The 24,769-nt window shown below is 41.7% G+C and overlaps 1 protein-coding gene across 10 annotated transcripts in view; it reads right to left on the bottom strand.

Moving 5' to 3' along the window:
• The window catches only part of robo2 (roundabout, axon guidance receptor, homolog 2 (Drosophila)), a 279,131-nt gene that overhangs the window by 128,434 nt on the left and 125,928 nt on the right, over nucleotides 1–24,769 (bottom strand). For all 10 annotated transcript variants that reach the window (XM_025055187.1, XM_025055192.1, XM_025055190.1 and 7 more), the window contains one exon: nucleotides 22,381–22,707. In XM_025055187.1, coding sequence (XP_024910955.1) covers nucleotides 22,381–22,707 — 327 coding nt within the window. The remainder of the gene's footprint in view (nucleotides 1–22,380; nucleotides 22,708–24,769) is intronic.

Below are 24,769 nucleotides of genomic sequence, written 5' to 3'. Positions count from 1 at the left end.
GAGAGGAGGGGGGGGACCGCGCGGGGGGGGGGTGGTGAGATGTACCAGTGCAAAACACATCCTCCGGCTGAGAAGCTCAAACTCTAGCCTAGCAGGGTGGGACCGAGTGGGGGGCGGGGTGTGGGCACTCTCACAGTAAATATTGCCGTGGCCTTCTGCAGCCTTCAAAGAGCAAAACAAGCCGAGAGCAGCATTCTGCTTCTGCTGCGCTTCTCACCACACTGTGAACACAAATTATGCATTGCCATAGGAGTAAATTTGCTATCAAGTGCATTTTAGAAGGAAAAAAAAGGTCTTTGTGGGTCACAGTATAGAATGGTACGTCCTTACTTGTAGCTTTGTAATCTTAGACAAGAGAAAATATGGTTTATGAACCAATGTAATGGTTATTTTTTAGTTATCACAACTTAAAGATGTAGGATGAGTACAGAATAGCTGTTTGATTTTGAATGTAAATGTCACTGTTCACAGTATTCGACTTGCATACTGTAGTATTCATCAGTGTGAAAAAACATGCCTCCTTCTATTTAAATACAGAGAAAGGCATGTCTTTCACACTTGTTGTCCAGAATTAATCCACACAATTGGAGATTTCTCTTACTTGGTGATTTTGTGGTTTGTTTTTTGTTTTGTTTTTTCCAATGTGTATTAATCCTTTACCAGTCAAACAAAATGTTTTTGACAGCCCGGTAAAATCTGCTTAGTGACACACAAATACTGCTACTTCCTCTGGTCCATAAATAATGGATGAAGCCCAGACTGAACAGACGGCCTTTATTTTATGCCCACAAATACATTTATGCATGCCACAAGTAACGGAAGCTATGACTGAATATGTTCCTCCAAATAAGCAAAGTGTGAATAAACATTGTTTTTGTCAACGTATGTATGCATTACAACAATGACAAGAAAAAAAAAAAACGACTGACTGAAAAGTGGGCAACAGAAAATGTGTATGGAAGACTATAATACTAAAAGGTAAGGTAAAAAGGAGGGACTTAGCATACTTTGTATTAGACATCTGCTTTTCCAAAAAAAGAAAATCTATATTCATATATATTTATACACTAAAGACACTTGTTTGATGTGGCTTTGGAGCTTCTGATCCTGATGCAGTGATTTGTTTGCCAAAAAGCACAGCACATGCAAACATATTACCCCAGAGAGCCTGGAGTAATATGCAACAAAAACACTAAGGTACTGGCAGCCAATTAGATAAAGGAAGTGGCCTTCATCATTGTATGATTAATGGAGCACGCCATTAGTGCATAATGTTGCCCCCACACCCACATTTTCTGTACCTGTATGAATGTGCGCTACACACATGTGTGTGTGCTGAAATGAAAGTGACAAGGAGGGGGTTCGGGGTATCAAAGTCCCCAGGGTGTAGTAGCTGGAGGCATTCATCGCTCTCTCTCTCTCTCTCTCTCCTCCTTCTGAGTGATAATTCTGGTATTATCCAGGCAGGAGTGGGACAGGCAATGCTGGCCCAGTGATGAAGCACCGTGGCCTTTGGAAATTCATTTCCACCCAGCATTCATCTCGTTCCCATTCAGCGGCAGTAGACAAACTGCACTCACACCCGTACACACTCAGAGACTCATTACAGCGCCATGATCCATACTCAAAAACCATCTCTATCCACCAATTACTAAAAAACACCAAATGTGAAAAACAGCAAAGAGAGGAGTGCTGCTCTTCTCCAGCAGGTGAAGCATTAATGTGGACAAAAATGTAGGAGATGCCACAACAAAACTGAAAATGACCCAGATAAGTAAGAGATATTTTCTGCTATGTCATAATTGGTTTCTATTATAATCAAAATAAAGTCCAGATCAAACATACTGATGGAGCGATCTCTGCATTCAAATCATTGGTGAAACATTTGAAAAAAATACTGCCACACTTGGACAGTCTGTTGTGCATCAAAATATGCACAATTCGGAAAGTTTTCTCAAATGAAACCTTTAGATAAAATACATCTGAAATGTCCTAAAAAACAACAAAAAGATGACATGCTCTTTTGGCCAACAGGGAAGCCTATACCTATACCAGGGCTGACCAGCAGAGGCTGGCTCAAAAACAATTAACATGACTGAAAAAAATCCTTTCCCTCCTTATAAAGTATGTAGTCAACAGTTTAATCTTGTTGAGCTTTTTAATATGTATATGTATATGAATAAATAATGTATTTTTTAGAGTTCCTCAAATTTAGAAAACCCTCAGACTCATTCTGAGACATCCAGTCTACCACTACATCGTAAACATTTTTGGATGGGTGGCCAAAGCAACAGCAGGCTCAACCACACACGTCCTTTCTACGATCCCTAGGCTGCCCTTTACACCCCTTAAAAAAACATAGACCCCTAAAACATCTGTTCTGGAAGCAAAGCTCCCACCCTCCATCTGCACACTGTCAGTGGACCCCTGGTCATTCGCACTTAGCGGCCACACCCCTACAATATCATCCCTTGGACACACAGAGCACACAGTGACTGGTAACTGGTCCTTCTGTCTGTCTGTCCTTCTGTCTGTCTGTCTGTCGGCTCTAAACCTTCCTCACAGATATGAGGAGGGGCTGCTCTGACGGCCCAGCCATATCAACAAAGAGTGTGTTGGCAGGAAGACTGATCGGTCCCCAGCCGATGGCGCCTGTCACTTGGTTTGTCTCCCCCAATGACGAGGCCCACAAACACTGATCATTAGTCCAACCCTGGGACACAACATGAATATGTAAGCATTAATAAGAGCGGCTACACATTAATTGTACACTGAAAGGAGACCGTGTTTAACATTAGAATCCATTACTGGCTGCTGCAAACGGTGGCAAATGAAAAAAGACAACACATTATTTACCCACATGTGGACAAATGGAGACTGACAGCACAGCAAAGGTTGACACTGCGTGTGACAGCTGTTACTCACATCTGTTGGCTGCCATATCTGCCTTGCTCACTGGTCCCTTTGATACACGCTGCTCCCCCAATTAGCTGATTCGCCTCTGTTTTCGTGCACGGACAAATCTGTAGCTGCAGCGGCCAACAAAGATGGGCTGCGTCCAACATGATTCAATTTCTCTAAGTCCACTTTTCAGTGGGAAAAAAAAAAACGTCTGTGCCCTTTAAACAGCGTCACAGATATGGGAAATACAAAGCGAAAATCTGGATATTTTCCAGCGTGCAAAGAGCACTTCATTTTTCAAACACTTAATAACATGCAAAGCCTTGGTGTGTTCACGTGCTGCAGTTCAGTGTCACTGAATAATACATGTTTTGTGTGCACTAAATAAAAGTGTTGCTGCTAACAAAACATGCAAGGACAGATTTATGAAATAAGGCAGTGAAAATAAGTCTTCACTCCCATGACTTCCTTTCACCCTGTCTCTAATGAGCATGTTGCTGGCAGAATGTATTTCTTTATATTTAATTGATCCACAAGCAGCTCATCCATCACACGGCCATTCAATACCTTACTCTTTTAATCACAGGCTGGGCCCTCATCATAATTCTATACAACAGACCATAACCCAAACACACACTCACACACACAGTACTGATAATGTGCCATGGGCATATTTAACACAACCAATACTCCACACGCACACACAACAACGCACACACACACTTATTGGAATAAAGTCAGTGTCTATTAAAAATGCATCCAAAAAAGCTGAGCGGTTGATGATGCGGCAGTACAGACATCAGCGATGAGAGCTGCTGCTGCTGCTGCTGCTGCTGCACTGGGAGATGCTTCTGACATCTGTTTTACATTAATGATTCCTATACTGCAGCTCACAAGCTAACTGCAATATTCAGGAGTGCCGGGAGAAAACAGAGCCTCTGGGATGTGTTTAGGATGTCTTACTGTGTAACTCAAATTACACACTCGGGTAAGGGCTGTAGTGGAGTCTTCAGCACAATGCCTGAAATGAGCCTTTCACATTTTGATTTTTTTTTTTATACCAACCACTCACGCTGTTGTGTTTTGCTAAAATGTTTTGTTGTTCAATGAAAGTGGGTCATGACTGAAAACTGATTTTTTTTTTTTTTACATATAGTACTGTTGCTGACCAACTATCAGTTGATTATTCACAAGCCACTGTTTATGGTGAGCACAAACACACACTTGTATCATTTTTGACATCTCCGCAAATGCTGATAGATAGTTTATTAGGGCTGTGTCTTTATCTCTATTTTGGTTTCAGTAAATGTTTTCTTATGAATGGAAACAGAGTAGGTTCAGAAAAAAAAAAACTCAAAAGGATTTCTCAGGCTTCAACTCTGCTGTTTCCATTAGAGCCCCAACTACCCTGTGATCTGATTGGTCAAGCCTTTTCTTTGTCAATAATCTAGCTTTAGTTTTGAAGTAAACAGAGCCAAGGGCAAAGTGCTATTCTCTTGCTGAACACTAGATGTTGAAAATATACAATGGGCTTGTTGATTAATAAACTCGAAGACTCTGCCAAGTGTGCATTTAAGAATCTATAAAACTGTACCTCTGACAGTTGTCCAATGCTGTACATGGCCAAGAGGAGAAGACATAATGTTTCCAAAAGGAAAATAATAGTTTCAATAATACAGTATAATGAATATTTCGCTGTACCAGATCAGTAAACATTATTTACTTTGCATTAGTGAAATGAGTAATGATCGCTAGGCTGGCCGCGTGACAACAAAGACTTGACTTGGCCACACGGGGAAATGTCTGCTCGACTGTGCAACAAAATAATGGTTGCGTCCTGTTTAGATACAAGAGGAATTGCGAAAGCATGGTCATGTATCAGCACCCACTGACGTGCCCACACCAGGGGCGAGCACTGCACAGTGTCGCGTCCCTGACACGCCAACATAATGAATGGCCAAGGTAATGAAGGCTTGCTAATTGATTATGGAGAAAACGCAGTATTATTCACCCAATGACGGCAGCTCGAAGGGGGGCAGAGACAGTTTGTCAATGCTCTGTTTTTTCAGCCTGTCCAGCCAGGAGGGTCTTTATATCGACCATTTGGACACCTCCTGAGATGAAGTGCATTACTTTTCAAGCATTTTATTACCGTCTCGAATGACTTGGACAGAAACAGCGCATATGTTTTTGTTCATGCACATATTAACATTAATTAAGTGAATGGATGTGGTTCATGTCTGGCTGCAGGCGTACACCCAAACCAACCAGGTGTATCTGCAGATGATGAGGGCGAACCAGGGATTTGGGGGCCTACTACTCTAAGCTGTTGTTCAGTGAAGCAGACAGAAGCTGCGAAGGTGGGAGGTATATGTAGACGACCATTGTCTTTGATTAACCAATTAGTAGACATTATCAAGGCTAAACAGAAGTCATTACGAGTGGGCTTTGGTGAGAAGGTGCTCATTTCCCCACGGGCCTCCAGCCAGAGGCTCCAAGGATCTGACCCGTCTGCCACAGCTCAGGTCACTTATTAAATCTATAGCAACTAATTTTGCTTTTTAAATGAATGTCTAATTGACTGCGGTGTGAGGAAATCACTCCGGCTGTTTCAGTCTGTATTATCTTGATCGCTGGCCGGATCACTGATTGAATGAGAATTCACTGGTGTGGCGTCGGGTTTCAAGACAAAGGCAGACAATTTAAGGAGCTCAAAGGCCCGTCGGCTGATGCTTATCTTTCCTTCACACTCCCTCATATCCTACATGGACTAATCCAAAAATATGATATATGAAAACCTCTTTGATTTCACATTCAGAGCTGCACCCAGTTACATTTTCCATTTATATTTCATAAGGCCTTGATTTGGCTGTTTTTGCAGTAAACGTGAATGTCTCCTTCAAACTCAACTCACTAGAAAGCCAGCTACACACCTTACCATATTGTACTAGTCAACTAAAGACAACATGTCTAGTCATGTATTACATGTGTAATACACATGCATTTATGAAATCATTTTACAGTTTCCTTATCCTCCCCTACTGGTAACTGAAACTTCAGTCTTTGAATGTTTTTCTTCCTCTGTCCCAAAAGTGGAGTTTCATTTTATTTGTCTAATTTATAATTTAAAATGCCAAAAAAAGTCTTGGTAAAAAAACAAACCAAAAATCTGGGGGCTTTTCATTAAAAGGCTTCACCAACTGAGCCGTTATGTGTGCAGTCAAACTATGAAAAGTCGTTATAAAAGCAGTTGACCTTCAAATATTTTGACATTATTAAAGCAGTTGTACGTTGATTGAAAAAATGTTTCTTCATTCATGTGCTTCAGGAACACAGGCAGCTCGTGTTAACTGTGTTCTACAGGAAGTGTAAAGTAAAGTTTCAGCTTCACACCTTTTGGTTGGTTGCGCACACACACTGTTGTCTTCTCTTGAGCTAACACAAGGAGTGGCCTTAGACGTACAGACAGAAGCCAAACCATAATCAAGAAATGGTCATAATTCACTTTAATCACTAGGAAAATGGCCGGAATTAAACTTTGGATTACTGCCTTCAACTGCAGACACTTTTCTGCAAAAGCACTATTTATCTGTTAGCCTTTTTAATACATGTTTATTGTAGTTGCGCAGCCAGTTTAAACACCAAGTCAGGGGGAGTGTCACGCATTTGATGTTGTGCAACAGAAGGACTCTTTGGATGTGTGTGGATTTCTGCTGTTTGTGTGTGTAATGAGATGGGCAAAGGTTGAGCGGCGTGATTGCACCGTGTGTTGTAATGCCCTGCCTCCCAGTCTGGGACATAAACAGTTCCACTGCAGTGGTAGCAACACGCTGTGAGGAGGTAGGAGGCAAAATAAAGGACTTGGTCAGAAGGGGTTGTTCTGGTTTAATTGAGTCCTTTGGGTCAATGCTCCACTGATCAGAGACTTGTTACAGGAATCCGGTTTCATGGTTTCCAAACAATAAGATTCGAGAGTGGGGATTTGTAGTCCTCTGAGACAAGAGCCTTCCAAACCTTTGTGATGTTTGAGGTTCTCTCCCGTGGTCTCCTGGCCTTGTGTTCTTCTGATGTAATCAGATTAAAACAGCAATATGGAAACATTGCATGTTTTATTCACATGTTGAAAAATCTTGCGCCATCGGTATAAAAGTCTGGAGGAAATGGCTTTTGTCCTTTGTTTTTACAGCACTGAAACATGAATGTTTCTACAGTGTTGCTACAGCAGTTACACCTGTTGTGAACACTGAAAGACACACAGTTAAGGACTTAGAAATTTAAAGTCCCAGCTCTGAGTTGATGGAAATATAAGCCAATACACTACTACTATGAAGTTCTGTTCTTCTTCCTAATTGTGTATCGCAAATTTCCAGCTGTGAGAATGATACCACCCCCAGCTGTTGTTTCAGAAAACCTCAGTGCAAACACCACCTATTATAACAGTGGAATGGAGAATGGAGAAAAACACAGCTATCGGCACAATAACCGAGAAGAGAAGCATTCACACATCAACCGAAAAGGAATGTTTTCTTTCTTGCCTCTACTCCCTTTCACTCTTTATCTTTCTCGCTGTCTTTTTTCTCTAAACAATCCCTGAGAGACAGAAAACAACACAGACAAATGACTTTGGCCTTTTAAAAGAAGCATTTGAGTTTTTCCTCCAGTGACCAGTGGATACACGAACTCTTACTCACTCTCTTGCAGTGGTTCTAACTAAGGGGAGATTTGGAAAATGTTTCCTGTGGAGCAGAAATAGCCAACACAAACATGGGCACTGCATTAGGTTTATAACACACCAGACTCATTCAAGAGTTGCAGTTGATAAATTAGCAGAGATTAAAGATACGAGGACGGGACACTGAATAAATAAACACTGCAATCAAATGGCAAAGAAAATCTTGGGGTCGGAAACAGCGCTCACTTCAGCTTCGTCATAAAGAAAGCGAGATGAGGAGATAATCTGACCTCTTCCTTAAAGAACATAAAAACTACAATAAAAACTAACAGTTTCAATACCAATATAAATTACAGACTTGTATGCTTTGTTGTGTTCGACAAAGTCAACAGACAGGAATGATGGACAGACAGGCGGAACGGCCATAGTGCCTCATCCACCTGATGCCACACTGGCTCCTCACATGGCTTCCTTTTGTACCGCAAAGTGTCAGACAGAGGAGAGAGGCACACACGTACACACAAAGAACAGACAGCACGCTGCAGGACGCTCTTTGTGCCATGGCCACTCACATGTGGCAGGACAAAGCCGTCAGCTGCCCGGACACCTCGTTAGAACATTCCCTGCAGCTCTCACAAGGCACGGGGTTTACTGTGTTTGTACTGCTAGGCCTGGCTCACCCCTGCACTGGAGCTTCACCAACGTACGACAGCCAAATGTAGCACTGTTAAAGATGGAGGGAGAAAAGGAGTGCTATAAAATGCACCTGTTCTATAGAGGGTTCAAGGCCTTCTTTTCACAAGCTTTTATGGATATTTGTTGGGGCTGTTAATGCTGATCCTTTCATATGCAGTCAACACATAAAAAAACTCAATTCTGCTCCAGGTCACTGTGAGTCAGAGAAGAAGCTTTATTTTGTTCTCATGCTCTTTTGCCTTTCCTTAATTTTTTGCAGTGCCGAAGTTGAATGAGATGCAGTAAACACAAATATTGAAGCGTTTAAATGGACTTGGGTGACTGTAGCAATGATGCATGGAGACCTGTGTTTATATTGTTACTCTGGTCATAGTGGTGGAAGAATCGCTCATGTGAAAAGTGCAAACTGCAGCACACAGGATGTAACACTGAAAATACAATAACACAAATATTGAGCAATAAACCCCCACAAGCTGATGATTCCTGCAAAATGGCCAGAGACTCTCATGGCAATATCTGTTACTGCGCTGGATTATTTCTTCTAAGGATTCTACACAGCTATCAGATATTGATTAAAAAAAAAACAAAAAAAACATTAAAATGTAATTAAAGCAGAGAAAGCAAACCCTTTATTTAATACAATGATGGAATATATTTTTCAATTACAGGGATAATTTATATTGACATTGTACGGCGAATAGATTTTTTTTTTTTTCTGCTCACAATCTTACAAAGAACGTTTGTTGCTGCTGCAATACCATAAGCATGTTCCTGTCAGCATGGCCTGGAATATTAAGCAGGGCTGGTGCTTACCTTGCTCAGACCAAGTCAAATAAAAATGCAGGAATTAGTTCCAGCTTCACACTGCTTCACGAAATAGCATCAAATGCATCAAAATCCCAGCGCATTCACCACACTTCAACTGAAGCTGGTGAAGAGAGAGAAGTAAATTTGATACTGACAATGAATGTATGCTAGGAGCTTTTTGATATGTATGGTATCAAAACAAAGCAAATGTCATAACTAGGACTCATCAATACTTCATTTTCAATGTGGAATTAAAATTTTTAAATGAAAAAACATTTCATGACCTTTAAAGATTTTTTTTTTAGTACCTTAAATGCTTTAGCTGTCATAATTTACATCTTGCTATTTACAGCTTTGGGATAACAGTGTTTGTCTGTTTTGTTTTGGTTTACTCAAATCTTTAGCATTAGATGGAACCTTATCTCAAAATGAATGGGTAATGAATGAATTCATGTACCTAAAGAAACATACAAAAACATATTTACTGGTGATTTGAGCTATGTGTGATAGCTGATCAAAAACCACTAATTCATTGCCTAGACCTTCAGCCATTACAACAGAGGGTAGCAATTTGTCTGTCTGGTTGATGCAAACTCCCATTCGTCAGTCTGTATCTCGCTTCTTATTCAACAGCTGTGGACTCATGTGTTACTGCCCTGCTACCTGTCACTGTCTGTCCATGACCACACCAACCACAGTGCACATCAATCAAGCCTCCCGTGCTGCTTCTTAATCTTTTACCACCCCCAACAACCAAGGACGATTCAAAATTACAGTGAAGAAAGGTCACCCCATCCAATTAGAACATCATCAGAGATGCACACCAGAGGGTCATTCACTGAACCCTTGTAGCACGTCATAAATCCTGCACTGGCCAAAAAAAAGGAACACCCACTCTGACAGGATTCAGGATGGTTGGCTTGATTGCAGCTCTGTCAAATGACTTGTTGGGATGCATCTTTAACTGTAATGGTAGAGACAAGTGATATGAATTGTTGTTTCCAGTGACGTGTGGCGTAATGGCATGTGAAAGTACAGGGATAGATTTATTCCCTGGAGATGAGCAGAATTATCATCAGTCCAAGTATTGACTCTGTGATGACCCCAGGGCCCAGATCAATCAGGTCTCCAATCAGGATCAAATCAAGCTGTAGCCTCCATTCTCCCTCATTATTCTTCTAGTAAGCTCATGGCAAAGATTTAGCTTTTGTATCTTGACATTTTTACGTGCAGTTAGAGAACGAGACAAACCAGGTCCAATGAAAAAAGGACTACATGACAACAATGTCTTTACTGCACCGAAAATCACACAATGTTAAAGCAGTAGCAATGTAAAGAGGGACAATGAAGGGGGTGGGGCGATGTCACTTAGCTTTTAGGTTCTCTTAAACCAATTAAAGACAAATGACATCATAGTTGTCATGACACAAGCAGACCAAGGGTCAGCTTCACACTGATGACACAAGCAGACCAAGGGTCAGCTTTATAGCAGCTCTATAATTCTAGATACCAACCGAAAGAGAGAAGGAATATATTTTCTTTTCTTTCCCCTGACTCTCTCTAGCTACCACTGGTCTCCAGAAGGAAATGGTCAGTCCAGCAAATCTTTATGCCTGCCTCCTTCATGGTCAGCCAACTCTTTTGACATCTGATGCCATTGAGTGTGCCATAATGAGTTGGCAAATCCTGTGACCCTTGCCCAAGAGGTTCAAACGCCGTAAACCCAGCCTCAATGGAGGGAAGTGTTTTTTTAGAGGAAAGGCAAAGGCTTGGTTCCAATGACCACAAGTCAATCGTTTCCTTTTCCAGTGCTAGAATAACAATGCAGAGCCATGACGGGAGGTGAGAAGCCACCAGGTTGTGTGTTGTCAAGGCTGCAGCACAGGGTATGTGATTAATGAGACAGGGTGTTCACACCACAGGGAGTCCAACAGCACGTGCCACACTGGTGGTAGCAGCATATACTCCTCACACCACATGGAAGTAGGAGGAACAGACATTTTGACACTCAAAAACAGTATCTATTCTATAAATGCAATTCCATGCACCAATGACACAGCAAAGTATGACTCAGAGAGTCCGTTGGCAACTTCTGAAACAACTTCTTTTACCCTTGACTGAGCTTCAAGAAGCCAAACAGCAGAAATCAAGTTTGACAGCAAGGAGTGATTGGGGTTAAGGGACACCCAGCAGGGGGTGCACGGTACATCCTCCTGTACGTCTAACGTCTGCCACTCAAAGTTAATGATGCCCGTTTTTTTAGACCAACCCTCCCCCTTCTGTATGTTGGTACAGAAACAGTCCCAGAGTGGAGAGGACTCAGAGTGGTGTTGCTGGCTACTGCAATGTGAGTTGGGGGTGGGACAAAAAAAGGCAAATGCTAAAGACAATCAACACCTCAGTTGGCAATAACTAGAGATGAATGATATGCATATATGTTTCCTTTTTTCTAATACACTGACATCTGCTGTTCTCATCACCATCGTTATCAGGTCAACTTGCTTATTGAGGTTTATGAGAATTCTACATATTTTATTTACAGCCAGTCACTGGGATGAAATCTGGTTTTAAATGTTTGAAAGTCGTGAGGGTTGCTAAGCTGAAACTGTTATCATCCACAGACAGTTAGGGAGCAGTTTAGAGTAGAGAGGAGGGTGGTGGTTGCAGAATGGCAAGATGCTGAGGAGAGATAACACAATCTGGTCTCGCACTCAGCAAATGTGCCCGGGTTTTTGCAAGGTTTACTTTCACAAAAAAAGGTCTTACAAAGCAAAAGGAGTTTTTGTAGTACAAAAAAGACAACGTGTGTGCTAAAATGAGGAGGCTCGTGGTTGTTAGTATCAGAATACGAACCGTGATCTGATTTGACACGATAGTCCTCAGCTATAGTTACCGTAGTAATACAGAACATGAGCACCACAAGAATGACGAGGCTGACAGACGCTAATATCCCTTTGCCTGTAATTTGATTGTGTGTGTGTTTTTTTTCTCTGACACGGGGTTAACCCTGCCTTCAACAGCTATTTCTCCTTTCATATATCTCCTCATAACGCTACGTAACATTATTAGCAGTGAATGCTAGAGATGCTCAACGGTCTTGAAGAAGCACCGTACGCTGGTCTGTTCTCAAGCATCGGGGTCAGATGATGGTCAATCGATGTTCAGTCAGAGGTCAATTCAAGTGCTGGACAAAGGTCAGCCTATCTGGACCCAAAGGAACAACTGGGTTATCAACGCTGTAAATTGCTGTGAATTGAGCTGAATCACATGGACTATTTCCTTCTGCTCATAGTCGGAGCAACTGATAAGAGGAATAATTTACTATCTAACATTCACAGAGCTTTGTTAACAGGGAATAAAAAAAAGTGTTAACAATGTGATAACAATATTTTAATATAAGACTGTCACAGCCTTGTGTGAGAAAAAGAAGGAGGGATTTAGGGAAAAAAAACAATTAGACTAATTATATAGCAGTTACATAAACAAACAGCAGATTAATTGCAGCTGTATCCAGCTCAACATGTTTTGAATAATGTCATTTTCCACAACCCCCTGCGCTGCAACAGCAGCCAAATCGATATTCACAAAGTGTCAGAGTTGTAATTCATACTTCTGTTCCTGAACACCACACCACAGGGTAATTTGGGAAGAAAGAAAGTAAACAAGGTGATATCAGAACTCTAGTATAATTTCCAATGAGGTCACATAGTTCATATTTACCCTATTTACCCTAACTGTGGCATTTAGACAACTGTTACTATGCTCGTTGGATGAGAGCAGAAAGTTGTTAAATCCAAAATGTGTATTTGACTGTGTACTGTTGTTTATTTGGCTTTCACTTTTGATCTTTTCATCCCAAGGTTTATCAGATGTTGGAGCCTTAGGTTCAAATGTCAAATTTGAGAATCACAAACTAGTCCGATTGTGATGGACATTCAAAGGTTTTGCTCTTGCAGATCTATTACCAAGAAAGCCACAAGAGAAAAGTTTATATTACAAGGGGACAGTTTTTGTATTTTAAAATGTATTTGTGAGTTTTGGAGGAAAACAAAAATGCCCTTTCAAACTGAAAAGAACAGTAAAGCTATCACTTTGCCATAAACAAGACCGAACGGGGGTAAGAAATGTAAGTTTGTTCATGTACACTACTTATATATTCAATATGTACATTTAAGTGAAGGCATGTTCGTATATTCCTGCACAGACTGGTTCTTTACAAACGCACAATGTGGTTGAAGTTTACAGGGCAGTGATGGCATTCAAAGATTGGTGGAGTCAAATAAGTGCACACATCGAGTGACTGCAGTCGTACGATTTCACAGTCGTGAGATTTAATTTCCGGCTGAATAGAAAAGAGACAATTAAAACCATCCTGTGATAATTTGAAGTATTTATTTCTGCCTCAATAGCTGACAAGTACTGTTGTGCATGGCAATCCTGAATGTATCTAAAATCAGAGCAATCAACAGACAAGAAGAAGCAATGAAATTTATGATTTAGAACATCTTCCACAATACCATTCCCCTGGGATTTGTCTTTAACTACACAACATGAGGCACCTGCCTGTTAATAGCTTTGGCCTGGGAAGTCTAGATCACAAAGAACACCAGCGAGAGCCACTGAGATAAGATTCTTCTTAGCATTTGAATGGAGTGTTTTGATTTTTACCCAGCTGGCCTACAGCCAGGCTAGTGCTTAAGTGGTCTGAGTGAATCTCTGTCTGGTCTCTACTGTGCCAAACCAGCGTTCGACTCAGAGGTACACAACAGACAATGTGCAATGTCTGTCAAGAGTCTTAATCTGTCCGTCTGTCTGTCTTCTCATTTGGCTGAAGAATGTCTGACTTGTTAATAATCATCCTGGCTAGCTGCTAATCAGGCTCCCAGCTGCAGAAGCAGGTGGTCACGCATACCAAAGCTTTCAGTCTCATAGTCTTCTGTGATGTCATCTAACTGCACCTGGTCACACTCTATTACTTAAATACTCAGTTTGCCTATTTTCTCAGGGTGGATGTTGTTTTATGCCAGAACTGCAAAAGAGATGTGACGACGGTAAGAAGCCTATAAAATGAGAAAGCATTAGCACTGCATCAAACAAGGTCACATTCAGCTTGACTCAGCAGCCACCTAACTTCCCCTTTGCCAATGTGCATAGGAAATGCAGGGGAGCAGTTACATAGCGGATAGGTCACACTGGGATTTCCGCTAAACCACTGTTGTTAAAGCATGCCGTCACAAACTTGGATCGTGTCACCCTTCACTTTCACAAGTGGGTTTTTAATGCACTGAGCACAAGAGGGAAACTAGATAGGGAGGGGGTGAAAAAAGAAATGAAGAAAGAGAGTGGCAGAGAGAGGAAGAGTGAGAAAGATAGAAGGGATTGGATGATCAGGTTTCAACTCAAGGTCGACAGCTGCCCACGGTTTCAGTATCTGACGGGTGTTCCTTACAGCGAACGTTGTCCAAGCCAAACACAATATCTGCCTGTGGCATCAAGAGATTGCCAAGTCAAAACACAGCCGGCCAATCATAATTCGGCCATGAACCAGCTCCAGTCTGAGCCTGAGAACAGCTACTACAGTGTGTACAAAGATAAAGGTATAATAGAATTTTGAGAAGACCTGAAAACCTGAAAAAGTCCAATTTGCAACTATCTGGTGATGAACTGAATACTATGGCTAAGTCCAATTTGCAATCTGGTGATGAACTGAATACTATGGCTTCTATGTGTCCCCACAAGAATGTACTTTAGGAAGAATTGTCTTTATTGTTTGCACGAGTAGAATAAGAGTGTCAAGAGCTTTTCTTTTTTGACAGCTCACTGTGGTGGTTCACTTTGTGTTTACGCATCTACGTCAAGTGTGCCCAGCAACGTTTACCAGACTTATCTATCAGAAGGCCAGTGTGCAGTTTGACAGTGGTAACACAAAATAAACAGACTGAGTCCTGGGTCTGACTGGGTCCTGACCCTTTCATGAGACCAATCCCCAGCAGTGCTGCAAAACCTACAGTGCTGTGCAAAATTTGTGTGTGTGTGAGAGAGAAAGTAACCGAGGAAATAATGGGCATTTGAACCAAGGACATCAGTGCCGAAATAACACACCATTCCACACTCCAGAGGGTGAATCAATTTCAGCGACATTCGATTCTAACCCATATCAGCTAGCGCGTGAACTTCAGCCTTCCACCGTGTCACCTCCTCCCCAGCTCCATATGATGGATTACCATCTCTGGCAGTCTCAGAGAGAGAGAAAGAGAGAGAGAAAGACTGGAAGATAGGTGGGGGAGGTCAGTCACTACAGGGGCACATTCATGGAAGCAGGGGGGGGGGGGGTCGGGTGGAGGGGTTTTACGTGGACAGGGAGCAGAGGGATCTGGGGTGGATAGAAGGGGGCAAAGGGTTCTCCAGGGGTCAGAGGATCCAATCCTGACTTGACTCAATGGCAAACCACCCTTGGAACACACCTGTCTACAGGGATTTTATTCACTTTTTTTTAGTTTTTTATATATATATATTATTATCACTCACTTGTCCCTTCATGGACTTATTGCGAATAGATTGGCACCAGATATTTTCATCTTGATGTCTGCAGACAATGTCAATGGTTGGAGACCACATGTGTCGGGTTATCTACAGAGAGGCAGAAGTGCTGATTTATGGACAAACAAAAAAGAATAAAGAACTTGATGTACATCAAAAATAAATCTACCCGCTGAGACATTGACTGGGTCTGAATAAATTACACCATGAGTCAATAATAAAACAGAAATCAAAGTTCTAGCCAACCATGATAGAAGGAGCCTGTTTCTCTGTCTGTGTTCCAGTGCGGATCGATAATTGGCCTAGAGAAAGATTTCAATAATTCACAGCAGAGTCTACATTCACAGCTGTCTGAAGACCAAGTGTCAAGGAAAAGAATGTTCATCTTTCCCACTGTACCTTTTTTGTTTCTACAAGACACACTGCCAAAGCTTGTACAGTTTCAGGACAAAATGCCGGTGCAAAGATTTATTATATTTTATTTAGTCCCTGCCGAGCAAGCTTTCATGGCAGCACAGCACAAGTGATGAGACACGCGGGGTGGAGGGAGCAAGGAGGACGAGGTGAGAGAAGGCAATGCACAAGCTCGCAGGAGAGACAGAGCAATAGACCTGCATTGTCAGAGTGAGGAGACCATCAATAACATTGTCACTATAAAGACAGAGAGATGGAGGGAGAGAGAGGAAGAGGGAAGGAGAGTGTGAAGCATCTAGAGTAGGGTGTATAAAAGAAACACAACAAAACCCAGTGCGACGGGTGCTTAATCTTGCCAGGCACTAATGGTCGTGAGAAGTGGCTGGCTCAGCGTTCTATGCTTTGACAGCTCACTCCGCCGCTGATGGGCCATGGGGTCCATGACGAAGCGCCACACACTTGTATAATCCGGTTTAAACTCTCAAAGGTGACACAATGGTCACAGCACAGAGGCATAAGTGAGAAGGAAAGAACAATAAATAGTCAAAGAAGGTCACTCCAAACTTGGATCTCACTAAGAGCCCAACTTCTTGACAATCTCTGTGAACTTCCTCACCACACTTTCCATCTCTGTCCTCAGCTCCTGCTGCACTACTCCATTATTGCTATCATTTTTCAACCATAGAGTGCTGCAGCCTCGCCTCCTGTAGGTGTTCTATTTCCAATTTTCAGAACTACACTCACTTTCCTCTGGAGGTAAGAGGGTAAAGCAGACAGTCCATTTCCCATGCTAGGGTGGGGGAGGTCAAACATGGGACACGGGGCCCATCGAGGATAGAAAAGAAAGTGCAGTCTCAGGGAATATTCTGTTTCTGAATGACGTAGTTTGTTTTTGTGGGAGAGTTCCAAATGCTGGTAGTGACTGCAGCGTATGCCTCTAAATAATGCAGCTATATGTAAAAAAAAAAGTCCTTTAAATTTCAATGAGTCAGTTTTTTTCGTGAAGGTTTAATGTAGTGTTCAGAAAAATCACCTCAGCCATTTGTGGTTAATAAGCAAGATAAGAGAAATTTACATATTGCAGCATGGCTGGGGGAAAAAAAACGAAGTTTGTGTGTGTATGTGTGTGTGTATGCGTGTTGGGGACAATGTGTGGACAAATCCCAATAGATAAAGACACCTTTTCACAGAGGTCAGCAGAGTCCAGCTGCACAGATACAGAGCTGACACGTTTAATCAGGGATTTTTTACTCTTGCAGTTTATCAGGCCCACACCCTGAGATGCTGCGACCGCCTCTTATCACTGGACAACAGTCCCACCGCTTCTACATCCTCTCTCTTCACTCTCACTAGGTTTCATCCCTCCTTCTTTTCTCATCCAAAGTTGAAAGCCGCCACTAAAACAAACCACTGACGCAGATACTCATAACAGCCGGTGCCTATTATTATCATCATCATCACTATTCACTTCAAACATATGTCATTGGTTAAAAACCTCATTGACATTTGTGGCACAAGCCAATGGTCCAACATTTTACACTGGGAGCAGCTTTTAAAAGAATCAACAATCTGCTCTGACTGTATTCATTTTTGTGGAGAATTTTGAATAACGCTGACCAAAATTATGCATTATATTAATGTGATTACTGTTATATTTTAATATTAAACAGCAATAAGCAATATTAAGACAAATAATCACCAAGGCTTCAATTTAAAATCACTTATTATCGAAATGTTTTGTTTTATTGATTTATCCAGTACAGAAATAAACTATGATTTCCTTCTTTTTTCTTTATCCAATTTAATCTTTCCTCTTCTTTTTTCCTGTAATTTATTACTTTAACTAATAATTATGGAGATAGTTTATCTGATAAATATTCAATGTATACAACAGTGATCATCAACCGTCCAATCCTACCCACTCAAAATGTTACTCATAAATCTTCTTAAATCGAGTCAAAAAAAATTAACAACTTACATGTATGGTACAGACATTCATTGGGAACACAACAGAATATGAACAAATACCTTTGAAAAAATGTGTAAGATGGGAACACAACAGAATATGATCAAATACCTTTGAAAAAATGTGTAAGATAGTGAAATATCTCTAATTCTATCATGATTCATTAATGTTCAGATGAGCTTGTGAAGGGCTCAGCAGTGCAGCTCAGTCTGACTCCCCACCTGGCCTGCTCCTCCTGGCCTGTTCCTTTATTAGCTCGTCCTCATGCTGGAAACAACAGGAACAGCTTGGTACCCTCCTCCCCTCGTCCCTCCTCCACCAGCACCTTTCTCTACTCTATTTTCCTGCTAATTACCTTGTTGTACGAGCACCAAATGTTACCTAACGATTCACTTAATTGCAGAAGGGGAACATTAGATGATATCAAAAGCCCCCTTTAAAAAGTCATCCCATCTCATTCCTCATGTGGTATTTCACACCAAAACCAAGACATCTGCTTTATTTTTAAACCATTTGCATTTTATAAAGGTTACCCACAAAGTAAAGGTATACAGGTATACACCTCCATTTATCTGATGCTCCTCCGTGTGACATACAATTACATACATTTAGTAAACACACACGTCAAGAGGGCCCAGGTCACATCCAACATGCAATTAAAAGTGCAACTGTTCACCCCAAATGCTTTCATCTAGGGCCCGGTGTTACAAGTGCTATCCATCCACCTGAAGAGACGGGGATAATTAACATTTTCCTCGGAAGCCCATTGCCCCAGGTGCACCATGTCACACTTACATATACATAGATATCCGCAGTGCTAGCAATTTATTCAGCAGCGGTGGCTGCAACTAGCATTTCTGACACAGGCTTCACAATGATTTATGGACCTGCTCATTGACCTAGTTTATTCCGAAACCAGAAAAAAGGGGCACATACCCTCTCATACGCAGCCTATCTATCCCATGGTGTTGTCCTGCAGTCAGTTTTTGAGAGATGGAAGGAGTAATAAGGTCACAAAACGACTGCTCTATGATACCCTCCAGGCAGTTTACAAGTTCTCTATCTTCCTGAGAGGGTGTTGAGGAGCAGTGCTGCATGGAAACTCTCCTTCCAAATTTAGCAAAATGACGTTTCAGCATCATTCTCAAACTTTACGTGTTCACTCATTGGCTCTAATATGATACAGGTAGGTCACACTGCCTTCTAACAATTTATGAATCATATTGCTGAGTGGAGAAGTTGTTGTTGAAGACCTACATAGGCTAACACCAATGGTAATGACAGCAGGTCTCCTCTCAGTCGCCTCCATTTTCCTTCTCTCCAACCCCACTTTTACCACATTGAACAGATAGTGCTGAGTGCTGCCCAGCGTGATGTCCAGCATGCAGCAGCACCACTTTGCTCAGTGGCCACTGAGTTCAATCTGTTTCAGAGCTGCAATTCAATTATCTCACCAGGGTCCTGCTCAACCACTCGTGAACGAAAGGAGGCCAAAGGTGTGCTCGATGGGGGGCGGGGGGGATAGACACTCGAAGACAAACAGAAAGACATATCTTAAACACAGAGCCAGTTCAACGCATTTATGGATGTAAATGTGGCTTTTTTGTGCATGATTAGCATTAGCTTTACAATCACTAGACGGATGTCAAGACCTGATAAGGCTAATCAGTGTGGTAAGCTGAGCAGTGGGATTTGGCACGTCACCCCATTCATCTTCCTGACCCTCTAACCCCACCACCACCACCCGCCCCCACTCCCCCAGACCTGGAGAAGCACACAGCTAAAATCAAACCAGTGGTAAAATAAACCCCAAAATAAATAGTCAAATCTCCATAAGACTAAGTGATGATAAATATTCATTGAAATAATTGCATGGATAAATTATAATAACTTTAGAAGACAGATAACAATTAAGCTTAATTTAAAACATTAAATTTATATGGAAAATACTGTAGATTTTTTCACCAGGTGCCCACTGTTCTTGTTGCAAAAAAGCACCTAGTCAATGTCACAGATTCAGATTCAGATCATATTCAGCTGGCATTTTGAGACAGATGCTGGCATTGATGTGTTAAACATCAAGCTTCTGGTTCTTCAAAGCTGGCGTGCTATCTAAAATCACAGAGCGGGGTGGTGTTATGGCAGCTTTGCTTTAGTTCAGCATAAACAGGCAAAGCTGAGATAATGAATGGTCTGCACAAGAGCAATATAAGGGATTTCAGTGTAATGCCTACTGTCCTAGGTGGAGACGTGTCAGTTCATATTGATCTGCACAAAACTACTTGGTGTGACGGCAATGCTAGTTTACCTTCAAGTGAAATTGGATGATGTGATGCAGGCGGTGTTGTTTTATGTTGGTTCAGAACAAACACTGAAAATGTGTGAATTAAAAGAAAAAAAGGTCAAGTTCTACTCCAAGGCAGCCATGAATGTTTGGTGTAACTGCAGTATTTGGTACAATCAGTGAAACTATTAACCATTGTATTGACTAATTAAAAATTAATTACCATTCACTGAAATAGCATTTTGTTTTTTAACATTTGTCAATGTATAATTAGTTTATGTATAATTAGTAATTGGACTTAAGTCATATATGGATTAATTAGTCTTTCAGAAACAGCGAAAATGTAGAATAAAAAAATAAGTAAGGTAAAAAATAAGTCATCAAAAGAAACAGCCAAGATAAACCAAGGTCACTTCAGAAATTCCTTTTTATAATAGCGCAAAAAATATAAAAGGTTAGCCATTAAAGCCAATCAATCAAAAACAGAATAGTTCAAAAGAACTACAAATATATGGCATAAACAACATTAAATAAACATCAATGTCAAAGTCAGTTTAAAGCTAACAAACAAATAAAATCCAATTTTAAGATTTCATTGCATGCTTTATATGTGATATTTGAAAAAGCATGTGTTGATTGTGTCTGATTTTGTCCATGTACAGACCATTCTGTATCCTGTCTTTGTGCTGGACCCTGTGTCTCACTCTTAAACCCAGCATTGCTGGAAACACCATCATCCATGTGCACTCATCACAGCACCTTGCAAAATCTTCTATCTACGCTCATCTCCTGTCCTGCTGACCTTTCACCCCTCACCTCTAAGCCATCCGAGCAGTCAATGCCTCCATTCAGCCTATTTGGCTTCACAACCAGAATTACATGAGATTGGAAAACAGAAACTGTGCTGGAAAAGAAAGGTAAAAGAACAGCGAAAATGGGAAAAGAGAATAATCCTGAGACTTCATCAATTTTTCATGAATTTTCATTTAGACTGGGAGAGACCTTTTACTGCAATCGATAGATCAAGCTGCTGTCACACAGTTAGCACCTGGGGGTTGCTGGAACAGCCCATGGGAAAACTGGAGTCCAACCCTCTCTTCCTTCTTCCTCTACAGTAAATTTCCCAATCACAATCCACTCAAACTGTATGCCCTGCTTCCAACTACTCATCTTCTTAGTCATTATTATTTTTCCAGTTTTTGGTTGATAGCTGTTTACTAAAGTAAAACAGAACAAATAAAGCTTACAAAATCACAACACAACAAGTGACTCAATTTTGTGTTCGATGATGATGTTTTTTACAAAGTCAAATTACACAGGTCATAAAGGCTAAAACATCAAGCCACAGTGGACACCTTTGTCTGAAAAACAGGACAGAAGCCACAGTGAACAGTGAAAACAACAGAAGGCCGAGGAGCTTTTCCCCTCCAGCCCCTGGGAGACGCCCCATAGGAAGTCCAGCCTGAGCCCGGTGGGGGACCTTCATCTTCAAAGGTAATTCGACCCACAGCTCAGGTTCTGCCTGTCAGTGCTCGCCAACACAGTCCAGGCTGCCTGTGTCAAATGTCGATCAGGACTTTGATCTGATCTCTGCCTGCTGTTATAACCCCGTGTACCTGAGAGAGAGCCACATCTATCCTGCCATCGTGCCCCTTTCAAGTACTCTGACAGTAGCTTTATATTGACGTCTGGTCAGGCTCAGAAACACTCCTCTTAGGTAAGGATAGAGTAAATCCATTCTTAGATGTTGGTTAAAATAACATTAACAACAGTCATTAGCTGTGACTTTTAGAATCACAGTGAAATTGCTTTGTTTTTCATAAAACAGGAAGCAAGATTAAATTATCCCAGAGAACATAATTTAAAAAGAAACAAATTGCTGCTGTTACCTTGAGAAAAGATAACACACAAGCCGATTTCGTAACATTTATGATAATTTGAAAGGAAATTGTCAAATGCTGTTGTTGTTGTTTTTAGGTCGTAAATCTGGTCTTTTCAATCAACAACTGAGAGAACCTTGAATGTGAATAAGCACAGTAATAACTTTGGTAGCACAGCAAACAGGACAAACTGATGAAAAAACAAGTTCTGGTGACTTACATGCTACTTCCAAAGATGCGTTCCGGCTGACAGCTTCTCCTAGGTAGTTCCGTGCCACGCAGACGTAGGCTCCCTCATCAGGTTTGCTCCGGCGTCCGTGAACAATGCGCAGGAAGAAAAGTGAACCACTCGGCAGCAGCATACGGTGAGAACGTGAGTCATCTTTGTCCGTTTCCACTCGCTCTCCATCTTTGTACCACTCCACTGTCGGGGTCGGCCGACCCTCAGCTTTACAGTTGAGAGTGGCCGGCTCCCCCTTAGATACAATCAGGTCAGATGGGTGCTCCACAATCCGTGGTGCGGCGTCCTCTTGGCGCAGACGGGATCCTGCACAAGAAGAACAGTTGCAATTAAGCTTAAGGTGGAGTAGTACGGACATTAAAGGATTATTTCAGATGTTTGCATTGAACAGATTGGGGTAAAATTAGCTAAAAAAATGGATTGGAAAGTAAGGTTTTAGTCCATGTCTAGATTCATTTTAAATTCAAGTCCTCTATGGCCAAATCATCCGATCCATTCCTTTCTATTATGGTATAGAGAAGCTAAACTTCTGGTGATAAAGATAATGAGCCCGATGTTTGACTTGATATCTACAAGGCTCTAGTGCAGCATTAGACACTGTTAGACACACATCTACATCACAGAAGCAATAGGACCTCTTCAACAATCAAACAGTTTGATCTAGTGTGACGAATTGCAGACAATTGTACACAGCTACATCAATAACTATCTCTGTTGCCCAGGCTGTGCATTGAAATAACAGGAAAAAACTCCTGTAAATGTAAACCCTATAGAACATAGACTTAGGTCAAAACAGTGTTTCCAAGTTTACGTTACAAGTTTCTAGTTCTTGTTTGGCTGATTTGCACACATCTCACTACTCTCACTTTAATCTCCCGGGGGACACCAATGCTTTGCTGCACAGAAGTCTGCAGGCGAAGGACAGCAGCAAGTATATTCTGACTGATCAGCAGAAAGTACAGTTAAAGACTCAGTGTGCCCACAAACACTGACATACATGGACATAGATTAACACTGCACGACTGTTATTTATCCTTTAATGGGGATCAGACATCAGACAGCGGCATATTGACGCCAGAACAGGAACCAGTCTCTTCTCTTCTTTTCCTAATTTAGGCTAATTCCTTCTATTTTGCTGTCATTGATTAGTCGTCAGGCGTTTAGCAGAGCTACAGCGAGAGGGTTGTTGTAGTGGGGGTGCTGGTGTCCCCCTCCTACAGTTTATGATCTAATCTCCTTGGCATTGCATGGACAACCGAGGATGTTGGTATTGCTATTGGAGCAAGACCCTGCAGTATTCTACAGCTGGAACCTCTTTGCTTTTTCCACCCTTAGTAGGTAACAGTAACTTTGCCAGCAGCCATTATCCCTGCCGGTGCAGGGGCACAGGGGTGGGTTGGTATTCTGGCAGTAAGTGACTTAATAAATGAGGCAGTAATTAACACTTTGACATTGATAAATGGAGGGCAAGATAAAGGACAGACATGAAGCCCACCGTCTCCCCTCAGATGAAGTGTCAAATGCATATTTATTCTTATCTCACTGGAGCATCTGCTTCGCCCATAATCCACATGCCCAGCAGTGGCTTTACACTAAGGCCGATGAGCCTGCACTACGGAGACTGCATTCGATTCATATCGGTCTAATTTCTTTGAATCCAATTTGTATTCCAATCTAGTGCCTTCTAATCACTTAAACCTTGAGTCTCCATCTGTTCTCCTCGTTCCTGTTAAAATGAACACAGCAGATGCCTCCACAATTGTCCTTCCACTGCCAGAAAAAGCAGCACCAAGTGCATGAGGTCAGTGTGCTTCCTGAGTGAAGGTAGTCAGGTGTGGAGGTAAAAAAGGTTAAACGCACAGCCATATGCCAAGGAATATGTTTCAAAATAGCCCCATCAATCTTGATAGTGGACATGTAAACCTTGCCAGTTGTCCTCAGTATTTGCTTGTGAAGTCCCTCAATGTGTGATGTCCAGTAGGACAACATAAAGACACGCTCGTCCCCACCACCCTGACATAACACTGAGGTTCTTTCAGAAGTCAATTTCCAGGGTCCGATTGGGTCTCATTTCCCGCTGTCCTTACAGCAAATGGGTTTTCTGTTGCCCTTTTAATGTGATCATTGGTGCTGTGCAATCAAGTGCTCTCCGAGCTGAGGAGAGTGCTCTTCACCGGGTCTGGGGGCACAAGCTCCAATCAAATGCTGTGTTCTTTCGCTGTCCGCCATGACACCACAATTACTTTTCTGAACTGATTTGAAGCCATTCTGTTGTGTGTAAAAGTAGGAACCAGAAAAAAACAAACAAGTGCGCAAACAAAGGGTGAAATCACAGAGACTACTGAGGCAGAAAAAAAAACACTTCCCA

This window comes from Cynoglossus semilaevis, chromosome 4 (assembly GCF_000523025.1).
Source record: "Cynoglossus semilaevis isolate Cse_v1.0 chromosome 4, Cse_v1.0, whole genome shotgun sequence".
NCBI classification, from domain to species: Eukaryota; Metazoa; Chordata; class Actinopteri; order Pleuronectiformes; family Cynoglossidae; genus Cynoglossus; species Cynoglossus semilaevis.
The sequence above is the reverse complement of the archived record's forward strand: the minus strand, read 5'-3'. Positions and strand labels throughout refer to the sequence as shown.